The following is a 15,423-nucleotide window of genomic DNA, read 5'->3' on the forward strand; positions in this document are numbered from 1 at the left end:
AGACCTGGCCTCCATCATCCACCTGAGCTCTGTCCTCCCTTCAGCCTCAGCCTCAGCGTGGACCCGGTACTCCTGCGTCCTCCCGTCCTGCCCCGCCTGGGCACGCCACGGCCGCGAGCCTCCTGTTGGCATCAGCCTCTCTCCAGCACCGACTGTGCGCTCCCGCCCCCCCCCCCCCCGCCACACCCCCGCCCCACACTACTGGCACTGCAGCGTGAGCCTTCCTGGAGTTACTTAATCCACCCCAGGCCCAGGCACTGAACCACGGGTGCAGACCCCTCGTCCTCAGTTCTGCGGAGAGAGGGTCCCCACAGCATTTTTGCTCCTCCCCCAAGACTGCGGCAGGGCACAGCACCAGCAGACCCCACACAGTGAGTACCTGTAGGGCAAGTGCCTCTTTCGTTCTCTTTAATAATAGAGTCAGGTCCCTTCTCCAAGGGAAGACCCTGCCTTGCAACCCCAGCCAGGCCTGCCCCTTCTTGCAGGCCCGCTCCGAATCCTGGGTAGGACTCGTGACGAGGCTCCGGGTGGCCGAGCCCTTCCGAGAGTGTTGCGGTGGGCAGGGCTGGCTCTCTGGGCTGAGGGGGAGGGGCTCCCACACCTGTGCGCTCCCGGAAGAGGGGACAGCGGCGGGGGCGCCGTGCGCACGGGGGCGAGGGGAGGCGACTGCGCCTGAGGGAGGCACAGCCGCGGCCGGGTGGGAGGCAGAGACACCCAGAAAAAGAGACGGGGCGATACGAACAAAGCCGACCCGAGCGCGGCCCGAGCGGCGGCGCAGGGAGGCGGCAGCCTGGCGGAGCGGCCCCCACCGCGGCCGGCGCGCCCCCTCGCCACCCCTGCGCGCCAGTGCCGGCCCGCCCCTCCCGCCGGCCTCCGGCGGCTTAACCCTCGCCTGCCCGACCCCGCGGGGCCCCTGGAGCCGCGGTGGGTGGGTGCGGGCGCCGGGCCTCCACCTCCCGGCCGCGGCGCGCGGCGCCGGGAGCTGACCGTGGTGCTGAGCGCGGCTCGCGCTCCGACGCGGTGCCCGAGCCCGTGGCGGCCGCACCCTGCTGCACTGCCGGCCCCCAGTGGTAAGTCGCCAAGGCCCTGAGAGGCTGCGTCGGTCCTGCCCCGCGGATGTGGACCCCGCGGGGGAGGGCGAGGATTGGGGAATTTGGTGCGTTCTCTGGCGCGATGGACGGGCTGAGGGCAGGAAGCAAGGTCGACACCCTCCACCCAGCGGTTCCCGGCGCAGTCAGGGGCCTGGGGGCGGTGACCCTTTTAGGTCTGGGCTAGGGAAGCGGAGAAATCCTCCGCCGGCGGATGCAGGAGCTGAGGGAGAGCCAATACGGCTGTGAGGCCCATCTCTTTGCCCCTGGGCAGGCCAGCACCGCCCAGAGGCGCCCTCCAAGGAGGTGGGCCAGGACCTTCCCTCCCCAGAGGGCCCTTTGTCTCCCCAGAGTGGGGGTTGGGTGGCTTGGTGGTGCTCTCACCGCAGATTCTATTTCTGCTTTATTCCCCATTCCCACCCCCACCCCAGAGCACGGTCGCTTTCCCTCCCCACAGTGGCCCTCACTCCAGCCCTCCCATGACAAGGCAGCCTACTACCGAGAACGCTATTGCCCCATAGCTCTGCCACCAGCCCAGTTTCCAGAGGTCCCTGGGCCTGCGCTTTTTTATCACCATACAGTCCTTTGTATCACACTGCTGTGACTTTCCTGCATACCGAGGAAGGCATAGAAAACACCAAAACTATTAGCCAAACGTTTTTTTGTCTCAAGGCGTTTCTGTGGCATGTGTATTCCTCCAGGGTTTTTCTTTTGCTCCATGAAATCAAACACCCAGACACTTTCAGGTTAAGAAAGGAAAGAAAGGCACAGAATTACCTTCTCAAAGGAAAAAGAAAAAGCTGGGCAGCTAAGCCTGAGTTGGTCATGTAGAAAAGCAACGAGTAGAATAACTTCATTTGCCCAATTTGCAATAAATTCAAGTCTGTGTGTGCCGTGTAAAACACTGTGATGGGAGGTGCACAGACACAGGAGTTTCTGCCACCACCTTCTCTCCCCTAAACCCTGCTTGGGCTCCTAACTTGCCTCTGTGTTTCCGCTGTCCATTTTCACCTGCATCTTTGAAAGTGAGAATTGGCCCCTGTCACTCGCCCTGGAAGGCTGGCTCCCCGTGGCTTGCAGATAAAAGCACGGCCCTTGCTGAGACCTCAGGCCGGGTGTGGTGTGCACAGCCCATCTCCAGGCCTCATCCCTCTGGCTTGCTGCTCTGGCCACTTGAGCGGCTTTCAGATCCTTAAATATTCTACTTCTCTTGCTCCTCGGGGCCTTTCTGAAGGGTGTTCTCTCTGCCTGGAATATGTGTCCAGTGTATTTTGCCTGTCTGTCCTCTTCTGTCTTTTAAGGTTTGGTTTAAATATCACATCCCTGTAACAGAATTGATTAAGTAAATATATTGTGTGGTCCCTGTTCCCATGGAACTTGCAAGTTCGTCTTAGAGATGAAAGACAGCCCAGGGCCCTGGTGTCACTGAACAGTCTTAAAAAATGATGCACATAGGCTGGGAGTGGTGGCTTACGCCTGTAATCCTGGTACTTTGGGAGGCCAAGGTGGGAGGATCAGGAGGTCAGGAGATCAAGACCATCCTGGCCAGCCGGGCGCGGTGGCTCACGCCTGTAATCCCAGCACTTTGGGAGGCTGAGGCAGGTGGATCATGAGGTCAGGAGATCAAGACCATCTTGGCTAACACGGTGAAACCCCATCTCTACTAAAAGTACAAAAAAAATTAGCCGGGTGTGGTGGCGGGCCCTGTAGTCCCAGCTATTCAGGAGGCTGAGGCAGGAGAATGGCGTGAACCCGGGAGGTGGAGCTTGCAGTGAGCCGAGATCACGCCACTGCACTCCAGCCTGGGCGACAGAGTGAGATTCCGTCAAAAAAAAAAAAAAAAAAAAAAAAAAAAAAAAAAAAAAAAAAAAAAAAAAACCACCATCCTGGCCAACGTGATGGAACCCTCTCTCTACTAAAATTAAGAAAAAAAAAATTCGCTGGGCATGGTGGTGCGTGCTTGTAGTCCCAGCTATTCAGGAGGCTGAAGCAGGGGAATCGCTTGAACCCAGGAGGCGGAGGTTGCAGTGAGCTGAGATCACACCACTGCACTCCAGCCTGGGCAACAGAGTAAGAAAAGAAAGAAGGAAAGAAGGAGAGAGAGAGAGAGAGAGGAAAGAAAGGAAAGAAAGAAGGAAGGAGAAAGAAGGATGGAGGGAGGGAAGGGAGGGAGGGAGGAAAGGAAGGAAGGAGGGAGGGAGGGAGGGAGGGAGAGAAGAAAATGATTCACATAAACTGTATCACAGAATTAAAATCTCAGACTCTGCATTCTGTTTAGGGAACTTAGGTGTAAACATTTGACTAAGATGTCTCAAATATAAAATAGTTCATTTAATTAAGTAATAGCTCACCGCCTACTATAGTTGGAGTCCTGGACCTTAAAGAATTTTCAATCTCATTGGGGAGTGCAACCAACCACCAAAATGAATAGTTGGTGGTTGCTGAGCCCTGTAGACAAGAAGGCACCCGAAGGGTAGGGATGGGTCTGAACCCTCCTTGGGGGAGGGATGTGGCACTTGTGGGAGTGGACCTGTCATGTTTCTTGCTGGGGTTCCACCGACAGGGGTCTATAGCCACAGGGTTACAAAACAGTGTGCATTTTTGCAACTGAGAACCTGGACACATTTGGCCTCTGCCCTCAGGCAGTGACAAGGCCAGCATCTGGCTGTCCACATAAATCCCATTCTGCCCCAGAGAATTGTCACAGGAGTTGACTTCTCAGCCAGCCTCCAGCCAAGCAGTGGGCCCTCCAACCACCCAGGGAGTTCCCACCCCCATCATAGGTCACACATTTCCAAAGAGACAGGTTCCGATAAAACATTTTAATATGGATTTGGACAGGACCGAACACAGACTAGAGTTCATGGGATGCTCCAGTATTGCTAAGCTTCTGGTTCCTCATTCTGTATCCTACGCTTATTGTCCTGTCTCTATGCAAAGTGCTCAATAAACTCAGGAGATGGGCTTGGCATTGTTAGTGTCACTGAGTCCGGCCATCTATAGCAATGACAGCTATTTTAAAGGATCATTTTCAAGTTCAGAGTGGAATGAAATTTCCAACTGTTCCTGATTTTAAATCAGTTGACTGTTATGAGAACTGAGAAACTGGTAGTTTTATTTATAGACGTCTATATCAAATAAAACATTTTTGTTCTTGCAGTTGCAAAATTCTACACCCAGTGAAATAATCCTTGCTGTGCCTGGCTGAAGTTATTTCCAACAGAATGTCAATCAAAAGATTTTTCCAAAACATAGAAAAGAATAAGGGAAATAGAGATCTCATAATGAATATTTCCAAAGTTTCCTGCCATAGGAACTATTATTACTTTCAATTATAATTTTTCTAAATCTGTATGAGCTACTCTTCTTGCTTTTAATCTTCACTTTCATTGTGTTTTACAATATTTTTCATGAAAATACATTTATTATTCTACTTTGAGATTTCCCACAAAAGAGTCAGCTGTTGGTTTATAGACTGTCAGGTTCAGAATCAGATAGACCTGGGTTCAGATCCCAACTCTGTCACTTAACACCTGTGTGACTTGGGTCAGTTCATTGATTTTTCTGAATCTGAATTTATCCTTTGTAAAATGGGGGTTACAATAGTTTGCCCCTCATACAGTTATGGGCCAAGCTGTCCGCCTGGTTAGGTGGGTGTAACCAAGACTCCAGCCAGGGTCATCTGAGCCACAGCTTGGAGAGTAAGCCCTGTGCTGTGTGCAGCAAAGCCCAGCAGAGCTGCGGAGGCCTTATCACGGCTGCAAAGGATTGTGCAGAGTGGAAAGTCTGCAGGTGCAGGGTGGGAAAGGCTTAGGCATGCACCATCTGGCATGAGGCAGAAAAGCCAGTGTGGCTGCTCAGGGCACTCTCCCTCTGTCCAGGGTGTCACCAGCAACAGCTGAGCTGCAGCCGGAGCCCAGCCCAGGTTCTGTGGCTCTCCTGGCATGGTGCCTACTACTTCTCATCCTCCAACCAAAAGTCTGAGGTGCTTCCTCCAAGGGGAGGAAGCACTTCCCTTGGGTGGGAGTGGGTGGAGGCTGGTCGGCTTGCCCCTGCCAGCCCCTGCAGTGCCAGCTCTTCTACTCCTTCCCATCTTCCTGGCCTCAACATGCCCACTGGGCTATGAGGCAGTCCCTCACCCCACTGGGTCCTCATGAAGAAGCATTTCAGGGTCTCTGGCAGGTAGCTGCAAAGCTTACTTGGGGTGGGGTGTGAAAGGCACACCGGCTGACGGAGCCCCAGGTCATGTTCGTGCCTGCTGCAGGCTTCCTCACAGCCAGGAGCTGGGAGTTGAGTGCAGGGCTGCCTCCGGGTAGTCCTTATGGAGAGGCGAAGGAGCCAGCCGCAGTCTCTCCCTGGCCAGACTGACAGACGACTGACTGTCAGGCCACTCACTACCAAGAAGAGTGGAGACCCTGGCAGACAGAGGTGTTTTGGGTGAAAGGAGCAGGCTGAGTCCAGGGTCGTGAGGACATGGTGACGGGAACAGAGAGGTGGGGCTCAGTCTGCTCTCTCTTCCTGGGTACTGAAGGTCTCCACAACACACCCCAAGGCAGCATGTTTAAAACTAAACCCTAGCTCTTCTTTCACCTTGGCTCAGCTCCCTCCTCCTCCCCTCATTTCCCTCCTCGAGCTGTCCCACGTGGTTGATGTAGATCCAAGCCTTTCCTCGAGCTGTCCCACGTGGTTGGTGTAGATCCAAGCCTTGGCCTTCAGAACTCCCTGCCCGCTTCTCTCTCCCTGCTGTTGGTGAACCCTGGCGTTCTTCCCTTTGGAAGACCCTGCATTACCCCTGCAGCCTCCACCTGCCTTGCTCACCATCCTCAGTCCGTTTGGACTGCCTCTGGCAAGTCCTCTCTGCTCACAATTCATTTTTTCTGTCCTCCACTTGGAGGTCAGGTGCGTGGCCCTAGACCGCCAACTTCATTAAAGTCCCTGCTTCTACCCACCCATAGGAAGATGGCTGTAGCTCCCCACTGATCTCAGTGTAAGGCCGGATGCCCTAACTGGGCAGGGACAGTCAATTGGCTAGCACTGCTGCCACCTGTCCACCTCCATGCCCAGGGCAGATCCCAGGACCCTTTCCCATTGAACTCAGACCAAGCATCAGAAACCTCTTCATGGCACTGCAGGCGTCAGTGTGTCTCGGTGATGGGTGCACAAAAGATGGTGGCTGCCTACCCTTGCAGCTCTGCCTGCCCACCCTGTGTCCCATGCTCACCTCCCACCATGATGCCCTGGTTCCTCTCTGTCCATGATCTGCCTGCATCGTGAGGTGCCGGGCTGTGTCTTGCCTGATGGCCTCTGTAGATGGAGTCTTGCCTCCCTGCACAGGCACACAGTCCTGGAGTTTGCAGTATGCACACCCCCATAGCCCCAGCTGAGGGCCAACTGCTTTCAGCCCAGGAAGCAGGCAGGCGTGGGCGTCCCTTTAGCTGCCTGATGAAGGAGGCCACTGCCGTAATTGGATCCTCTGCCCATCCACTCAGAAGGGCCATGACACCCACTCCTAAGGACATGCTACTGATACACTAAGGAGCTGTTTGTAGAATGCTGGGCACTCTACACAGAACACGGGAGTCCGAATGGGCCAAATAAGCTAAAAGGGGGATTGGGAGAGTCAAGCACTCACGGGTGCAGCAGTCACCAGGCTCCAGGCAGCTCTCATTTTGGCTCCTACTGTGTGCCGTTAGGGCTGCTCCCATCTTTCTCCCCCACCTGCAAGGAGGATCTCCTGGGACAGAGGCCCCTGCAGAGAGTGAGCTGTGTGAGAGGGGTAGGCAGGGTCTTCCAGAGCCCAGGGCCCTCCCGTCTATGATACTGAGTGCCTCCTGCTTTCCTCCACAGCAGCCGGGGCACTGGCAGCATGGAGCTGAAGAGAGGAAAGACCTTCATCAAGTCCAGCCTGCACGTTTCCCACGAGAAACCCCCAGACCCAGCAGCCGTGGCTGCAGCCAGGGAGGGGGCAGGCCCCTGGTCAGTCCTGCCAGGAGGGCAACAGAGGCCCCACAATGAGAAGGGCCCCCAAGCCAGCCCCAGTGCCCAAGAATACGACAGATGCCCCAACAAAGGGGCACAGCTGGACCCCAAAGGGGGACCCGCAGCCCTCTGTGGAGCCACCTTCAAACCGGTGCGAAAGAGCAAGACTCACGACAGCATGTCTGGGGCAGGCAGGGCGACGGCTGCCACAGGGCAGCTGGTGGGCAGTGCAAGCTTCCCGGGCTCCCCGGGCAGCCGGCGCATGATCGACTACCGCCACTTTGTGCCCCAGATGCCCTTCGTGCCGGCTGTGGCCAAGAGCATCCCGAGGAAGAGGATTTCCCTGAAAAGGCCCAAGAAGTGCTTTCGGAACCTATTCCACATTCGCAGAAACAAGACTGAGGACTTGGCCTCGCTGGCGGCCGAGGGGAAAAGCCTGCCCTCCCCAGGGGACCCGTCAGACCCTGGGGGGTGGCGAAGCAAAGCCTTCTTCCCCACAGGTGAGGTGCTGGGGCTGGACAGCCTGTGCCAGGACCTGTCGGACAGTGAGCTCCTAGCCGATGCATCCTTTGGTCTCTGCAGGGCCCTGTGTGAGGACGTGGCCTCGCTCCAGAGCTTCGACTCGCTCACGGGTTGTGGGGAGGTCTTTGCAGATGAGAGCTCGGTGCCGTCCCTGGAGCTGAATGAGGGCCCGGAGAGCCCAACCGAGGCTGCTCAGGGCCTGGAGAGCAAGGTTCCCAGGGGTCCTCTCCAGGGCAGTGTGGAGCAGCTGGCCTCACCCGCCCAGAATGAAGCCTCTGACTTCACCAGGTTCTGGGACAGTGTGAATCGCTCAGTGCGTCAGCAGCAGCGTGCCCTGCTAGGCCCGTGGCTTTCAGGCCCCCAGGGGACAGACAGGGACCAACCCCGGCTGGACACAGCTGGGCTCGCTGAGCTGCCCCTCTGCCCCTGCAGGGACCCTCGCAGCGGCTCCAAAGCCAGCTCCGTCGACACAGGCACCCCCAAGAGCGAGCAGCCCGAATCTGTGTCCACAAGTGACGAGGGCTACTATGATTCCTTCTCGCCAGGCCTTGAGGAGGACAAGAAGGAAGCTGAGAGCCCAGGCACTCCTGCTGCCACCTTCCCACGGGACAGCTACAGTGGGGACGCCCTCTATGAGCTCTTCCACGACCCCAGCGAGGGTCCTGTTGGCCCCAGCCCAGATGATGACCTGTGCGTGTCTGAGAGTCTGTCAGGGCCGGCCCTGGGGACGCCACTGTCCATATGCAGCTTCCGAGTGGGGGCCGAGGAGAACTTGGCCCCAGCACCAGGCCCCGACCTCCTCAGCCAGGGCTTCCTACAGAGCTCCTGGAAGGGCAAGGAGTGCCTGCTGAAGCTGTGTGACACTGAGCTTGCCATCACCATGGGCATTGTCAGCTGGCTGCGCCGAGGCCCCACGCCCCGTGCCCCACCCACCCCTGGGCAGCCTGCAGCTCCACCTGGTCCCCAGGGAGCCCCCAGGGCACCCACAGAGAAGCTGGGGGGCAGGGAGGGCCTGACCTCAGATGCAGGGGGGGCAACAGTTTGCTCAGCACCCAGCAGGCAGGAGCTGTGGGCACACCCGGGCACCACAGGCCTGCTCGCCGGAGAGAGCAAGGCCCTCGGGGGGGCCACACAAGGGACTGGCACACTGTCCAGGGATGCCTCTCGAGAGGAAGAGACACGAGGTCACTCTGAAGGCTTGTTCTCCTCTGTGGAGTCTGCAGCCACTTCGACAACAGATACTTCCAGTAAAAACAAGGCCCCAGTCCCTTCTGCCTGGCCCTGCTCCCAGAAGGAGCCTGGGCCACCACGGGTCCTGGGGTGTTTCCGAGGCCCCTGGAGGCCAGCTCATGGGGATGACACTCTGGATGCAGAGCCCATGCTGGCAGGCTGTGTGGCCCATGTGGCAGCCCTGAAGATCAACTCAAATGACCAGCCCCCGGCTCCATGGCCTCCAAGGCAAGACATGGGCAGTGGGCTCTTTGGGCAGTGCCGGGCCAGGGGCCCTGACGTGCTGGAGCAGAAACAGTCCAGCAGCTCCCCCAGCATGACCACTGTCCATGGCCTGCCCTACTCGGCCAGCACACAGGACCAGAGGTGTCGAGATCGTGTCCAGGACCTGAGCTGGCTCAGGGTGGAGCCCACCGGGCTAGGTGTCCAGGCCTGGGCCTCTGTGGAGGACCAGCCCCTGCAGCTCAGCACAGAGGCTGTGAAGCAGGTGGCACACGGCAGCCAGCTGGACTCTGAGCCCCGCTCAGCCCCTGCTGCCCGGCAGAGTTCCCAGGGCCGCCATCCAGAAAGCCTGGGCCTCACTTTGAACAGCCAGCAGGAAGTGGGGGTCTCTGCAAGTGCCCCAGAATGCCGCTGTAGCCTCCTGGCCCGTGAAGTCCTCCTCTGTGGCCAGCCAGAAGTGGGGGCCTTCGGGCCAGCCATGGCTGAGCCCCATCTGTAGGATAGGCTCATACGCACCAGGAACTGCATGTGTCTTCATGACCACTTTCAGGAGAGCCTAGGACTCAAATCTCTATCTTTTGTCCCTGATGTGGGGACTGTGTTGGGGGTGGGGGGGTGGCAGGACTCAGGCATGCAGAGGGTAGCATGTTCATGTGGAGGCATCCTTGTCTGAACCCACCAGCTCAGGCAGCCCACCGCCAAAGACAGTGTGAAGCTGCAACCACCTAGCTGCTCCTCATGCAGGGGCTGGAGAGAGGGGCTAGGGCTTGAAACTGATGGGGAGAAAGAGCTGCACATTGTAATTGGAAAGCAGAGAGCCAGTGAGTCTGCCCGGGATGTGTGGGAATCCCAAAAGACACAATCCCAAATGCCATAGTCCCAAGTGTTGAGAATCCAAAATATTAAAATTACTATACTCTAAAATCCGAAAATCGCAATCCCGAAAGATCTAAATCCTGGAAATATAATTCTGGGAAATTTTTTTTAATTTTTTAAAAGATACTTACATTTTAAAAGGATTTATTTGAGAAACATAAAAACACAACAGAACACATCATCAGCCACTTTACCCAATAAAATAGGCAATACATATTTTTGGAAGCATAAACACTCAGGTATACTGACAGTTAACATGGGTGTGAGTTATTAGCAGACAAACTATATTCATAAAGAAACAGGTCAAAATGGGAAATGTATACATGCATGTCACTATGCTTGGTAATTGTGTGCACCTGGCTTTATATCTGCAGTCATATCATGACCAACAACCTAAGTCTTTTGACGAAGTCAATCTATCATGCGTCACCACCACACACACAGTTGCCCAAAGAGCGGAGATGGCAAGAACTTTCATCTCTCACAATTGCAGATGTACACAAATTACATCTCTTCATTTATTGAGGAAGTTTTGACGTTTTTATACACACACACAATGCTTACACACACAGTCAACCTGGGATGCCGGCAGGGTGGCTCAAGATGAAAGCCTCAGGACCCAGGAGGGCCATGGGTGTAAGTCCCAGAGTCCAAAGGCCAGTGAGCTTGAAGCTCTGATGTCAAGACAGTTGAAGAAAAGCCTGTCCCAGCTCTCAGAGAGAGACCAATTCGCCTTCTATATTTGTTCTCCCTGGGCCTCAGCAGATTGAATGCTGCCCAGCAACACTGAGGGTGGATCTTCCCCACCTAGGCCCCTCAGACTCACACACTAATCTCTGGAAACACCTCACAGACATGCCCAAAATAATGATCTCCCAGGTCTCTAGATATCACTTAACCCAGTCGAGTTCACACCCAAAATGAAGTCCACAGGTCCACCCCTTGTCAACTTGGCATCCATCCGCATCCCCTTAAACCATTCTCAGTCTCCAGATAAAGCCCCAAGCAAGGCAGTAGCTCCACCTAACATGATGCAACTATCCCGGGATTATTATTTTCAAGACTGTAGATGTTAGGGATTTGAAACTTTAGAGATTTGCGTCTTTCAATATTTCAATGTTGGGGACCAGTGTTTGGGACTATGTCTTTCAGAATAATGATCCAAACTTGTGTGAGGACTGTGAGGCTCAGGGTGGGGAGATGGATGGGGGAGCTGACCTTAGGAGGGCCCACTGACCGGCCTCAATCTGGCCCCAGTCTGGCCTACTTGCTGCCCCAGGACAGGTGGCTACAACATGCTGAGGGCCTGAAGGGCGTCCCCTCAGGAACATTGTATTACTCTGTTTTGTGTTGCTATGAAGGATAACTTTATGTTGCTATAAAGGATAACTCTGTTTTGTGCTGCTATAAAGAAGTTTATTTGGCTTATGATTCTGCAGGCTGTAGAGGCATGGCACCAGCATCTGCTGCTTTTTTTTTTTTTTTTTTTGAGACAGAGTCTCACTTTGTTACCCAGGCTGGAGTGCAGTAGCACGGTCTTGGCTCACTGCAGCCTCTAACTCCTGGGCTCAAGCAATCCTCCCACCTCAGCCTCCCAAGTAGCTGGGACTACAGGTGTGCCTGGCTAATTTTTCTATTTTTTTGTAGAGACGGGTTTTCGCCATGTTGCCTCAGCTAAAATGTCTCAAAATCTCCTCAGCTAAAATGTCTCAAAATCTCAGCCTCCCAAAGTGCTGGATGACAGGAGTGAGCCAGCCAGCATCATTCATCCCTGTGCAGCCCTGCCAGGGCTGGCTGGACACTCCCACCCTTGTTGATGGGCAGTGCTAGATTATTTGTCATGAATCATCCCCTACAAACAATGATTTCCCTCTGCTTGCACTCTCTAACTAGAGCCATGGATGGCCAAATGGTCTCTGGGAAGAAGCCAATGGATTCTCCTTGGCTCTGCCTGCAAGTAACAAAGGCTTTTGACTCCGCTTCCTCCACGCTGTCAGATCGCCATTACCCTTCAGGAAAACTTCGAATGGGGCTGTGGACCTCACTCCCCAAAATGTCACAACACGTGCAGCACCCCAACATTCAGAACCATGAAGGGAGAAGGTGGCTGGTGTCTGTAGGAGGGACAGGTGTCCGTCCTGGGCCAGTGTCAGGCCAGCAGGTGCAGGGACAGATGGGCCATCCGCATTCTCCAAGATTAGCTTCTAACTCAACCAGCACGCCTCAGCAAGATGCCAGGATGGGGCTCCACAGGCAGCCGCAAAATGGGCTTCTGGAGGAAAGACCAGCACAGGAAAAGGGGTCAGTCAGGTTGCAGGCAAACTGCTAGGGAAATCCCATCTCATGCAGAGCTCCTACCAAGAGGAGCGTGAGTTGTGCTGCCCTGGCTCAAGAAGAAGGCAGCACAGGATCTGCAGCTGAGGGTGGCCCTCCCACCAGGGAACGCTGGTCAGTGCCTCTCCTGACTGCCTGACGCTTGGTCTCTGGTGGCCCTATCTCACCAGCGCTCCCTGAGGCCTGCTGGGAGCAGGACACAGGCTGGAAGTCACAGGTTCCAAAATGGGCAGCAAGGCTTCTGACCAGGCCCGTCCAGACCTGGAGCCCCTGTGGAGCCACATCTGAGCCCTCCTCCCAAGACTCACACACAGGACCACAGCAGCATCACCGAGCCGAGCTGGGGGCAAGTTTCCTAGATTCACTTACCTGATCCTTGCATCAACCTCAATGCAGTTGTCAGCCCCATTTTTCAGACCTGGACACGGAGGCACAGGGTGCTGGTGTGACTTGCCCACAGTTAGTGTGTGAGGTGATGGGTTTTGTCCCGTCCCAGCTCCAAAGGCCCTGCTCTTCCTCAGGCTCCAGAACCTCTCACTGAGCTCCTGCAGTGAAGTCTCCATTCAGAGCCCTCAGCCCTTTCTGCTTTCAGGCTCCAGATGTCAGAGCACCCTTGGGTGCCAGCCACAAGTGCCCCTCCAGCAGGCTGAGCACCCAGGGGGAGGCTGCCCTGACTCAACCCCAGCCCGGGGCTTTGTGCTGCACCTGAGGGAGTAGCCGCTCCGTAAATCCTTGTTGAAAGAATGAAGTGTCAAAAGGTTGTGCGTGCTTTTCTGATTTCTTGTTGACCATGAGCCTTGTGTCTGGAGGGCGACTCTGGCCTGAGTGCTAGCCGTCTCCCTGCTGGCAGAGGCAGAACACTCCCTTGTGCCATGCTGTGATGCGGTGACTCGTGGTGATGGACAGCCCAGCCAGGCCCAAGGGCGCTGGAAAGGGCAGGAATCCAGGGGGTCAGGGAGTGGTCAGGAGGGCCTGGGGTCCAGAGAGGGGCAATGGGTGCCCAGGACCCAGGCCATGTGGAGGCGTGGTCTACAATGACCCGGCTGCAGGGCCATGCCTCCTGGGAGGACCTGCTGGCCTCGGCTCTCCACTTGGGGGCACTATAGACAACCCCAGAACCCCACATTCGAATTCGGCATCTGGGGCTGGGGTCCCAGGAGTGGCCTGCTAGGAACCCTGCTGGGGGATGGAGCAGGCAGTGTGAGCTCCCTCAGGGTGACCTCTCTCTTTCTGCACCCCACCCTCAGCTTGTCTTTCCCTGCAGGCCTCAGGGTGACCCACTGTGGATAAAGAAGGGAACTTCAAGCCCAGCTCCCGGAACATGTGCCTAGCCCAGTGCTGGGAGCAGAAGAGGCTGGCTGGGCATGTTCAGACCTCCTTGGTCATTTCCAGCCCTCTCGTCCACACATGGCTGTAGAGGTGACAGCAGATTTCCCCACGTGAAATAAAATCCTGAGAAGTCGGTCCAGTTGCCCTAAGCTCACAGCTGTCCCACAGAGCTTGAGTGGCTCGCCCAGGCTCCCAGAGTCCCACAGGTTGCAGAAAAGGGGTTTGCCCAGGGCCTGTGCACTGGGGCTTCCAACCTGCCACGTTGTGCTGGGAAGCTGGGAACACTGGGTAGGGCCAGGAGAGAGAGAGGGAGGACAGGGAGAAGGACAGGGAGGATGGGCAGGAGGCGCTGAAAAGGAGAAGGGGTGAAGACCAGCACAGGCAGGGAGAGACTGCAGACCACACCCCAGGATGCTTCATGTCTTTCTTGGTTTCCTGTTTTATTTTATTTTCTGGAATGGGAATAAATACACAGGATACAAAACTCAGAAGGCACAGCAGGGAAACAGCGAAAGTGGAATCTCCATCCTTCCTCCCTCAGCCCTCTGTTGTTACAAAATTAATCCACTCTGACAGAAGACAAAATTGCAACAAATTTCATTACAGATCTAATTGGCTTTTATTTGTGATTGGTGAATGTGGCAGCCTCCATTCTACAAAACAGAATGAGAGCTGCTCCAGGCAATGACAGAACACTGGGTTTTGTAAGGTGGGGGCAAAAAAACAGTAACAGGAAAGAAGCTGATCAGTTAACAGCAGGCTACTTCAGGTGACTGCACTGTAAGGGCTGAAGCAGAGGGGCTTGCTTACCACATAGACGCCGGAAGACTGGAATCTCTCATTTCCAGGAAAAACTGGTCTGTTTTGGAATCTATCTGCTTAAAGTTTCAGTTTGGTGATGTGGCACTTAGCACGAGTGACTGCGTTGGGGTTTGGTCTGGTCTGTTGGGATCTGGGGCAGGAGCTCAGTCCAGAGCCAGGGCCACCTGGGATTGTCTTTTTACAACAGTGACCACACCCAATCCAAACAGCCCCAGTGCACAGGCCGCTTCCCTCCTTTTCTCCAGCCCTGGTGGGAGTCATCAGACTCTTTGTATTCCTGTGATATACATACTGTTAACGGAGAAACCATATTCTGTGGAATATCTTCAAGAGGCTTATCCTGAGCCAATATGAGTGACTGCGGGCCCAGGAAAACACAGACCCAAGAAGTCTGGAGTCAGTGGGCCCGAAGCAGTCGGATTACAGTTTAGTTTTATGCATTTTAGGGAGGCAGTGGTTACAGGCAAAGACATAAATCATACTTGCCTGAAAAATCTACGTAAAATAATAAAACATGAAAAAAAGCGGGGGGGGGGGGGGGATATAAATCAATCAGGGAAGTATACATTGGTCCAGCCCAAAAAGGTAGGATGTCTTGAAGTGGGAGGGAGGGCTTACAGGTTATAGGTGGCTTTAGAGATTCTTTAATTTGCAATTGGTGAAAGGAGTCAGGCTCTGTGTAAAACTTTGAGTCAGTAGAAAGGAAAGTTTTCAGTTCAGGTAAGAATGCTATCTATGTAGCAAGATTGCTGGCCTGCAGGCTGACTTAACCCTGGCCTTGCACGGCCTTAGGTCTTGCTTATAATTTGGCATCTTATTGCCCCAAAGAGTCTGTTTTGGCTGGTGCAGTGGTTCACACCTGTAATTCTAGCATTTTTTGAGGCCAAGGCAGGAAGATTGCTTGAGTCCAGGAGTTTGAGACCAGCCTGGACAATGTGGCGAAACCCCGTCTCTACAAAAAATACAAAAATTAGCCAGGCATGGTGGCTCTCACCTGTAGTCCCAGCTACTTGGGAGGCTG

General features: G+C 55.0%; 1 protein-coding gene across 2 annotated transcripts; it reads left to right on the plus strand.

The window, feature by feature from the left end:
* Positions 1–236: 236 nt before the first annotated feature.
* On the plus strand, positions 237–13,766 carry AMER3 (APC membrane recruitment protein 3). 2 transcript variants are annotated; one of them, XM_032145811.2, is made up of 2 exons: positions 237–371; positions 6,936–13,766. In XM_032145811.2, the coding sequence occupies exon 2, from the start codon at positions 6,955–6,957 to the stop codon at positions 9,538–9,540; it is 2,586 nt and encodes an 861-aa protein (XP_032001702.1). In that variant the 5' UTR covers positions 237–371; positions 6,936–6,954; the 3' UTR covers positions 9,541–13,766. The 2 variants fall into 2 exon arrangements, with proteins under 2 accessions (XP_032001702.1, XP_032001701.1); XM_032145810.2 differs by lacking the exon at positions 237–371 and adding an exon at positions 874–1,070.
* The last annotated feature ends 1,657 nt before the right edge of the window (positions 13,767–15,423 follow it).

This window comes from Hylobates moloch, unplaced genomic scaffold (assembly GCF_009828535.3).
Source record: "Hylobates moloch isolate HMO894 unplaced genomic scaffold, HMol_V3 SCAFFOLD_24, whole genome shotgun sequence".
Classification (NCBI taxonomy): domain Eukaryota; kingdom Metazoa; phylum Chordata; class Mammalia; order Primates; family Hylobatidae; genus Hylobates; species Hylobates moloch.

Coding starts and splice junctions, on each gene's coding strand:
- AMER3 (XM_032145811.2), top strand. CDS start 6,955: ATGGAGCTGAAGAGAGGAAAGACCTTCATCAAGTCCAGCCTGCACGTT.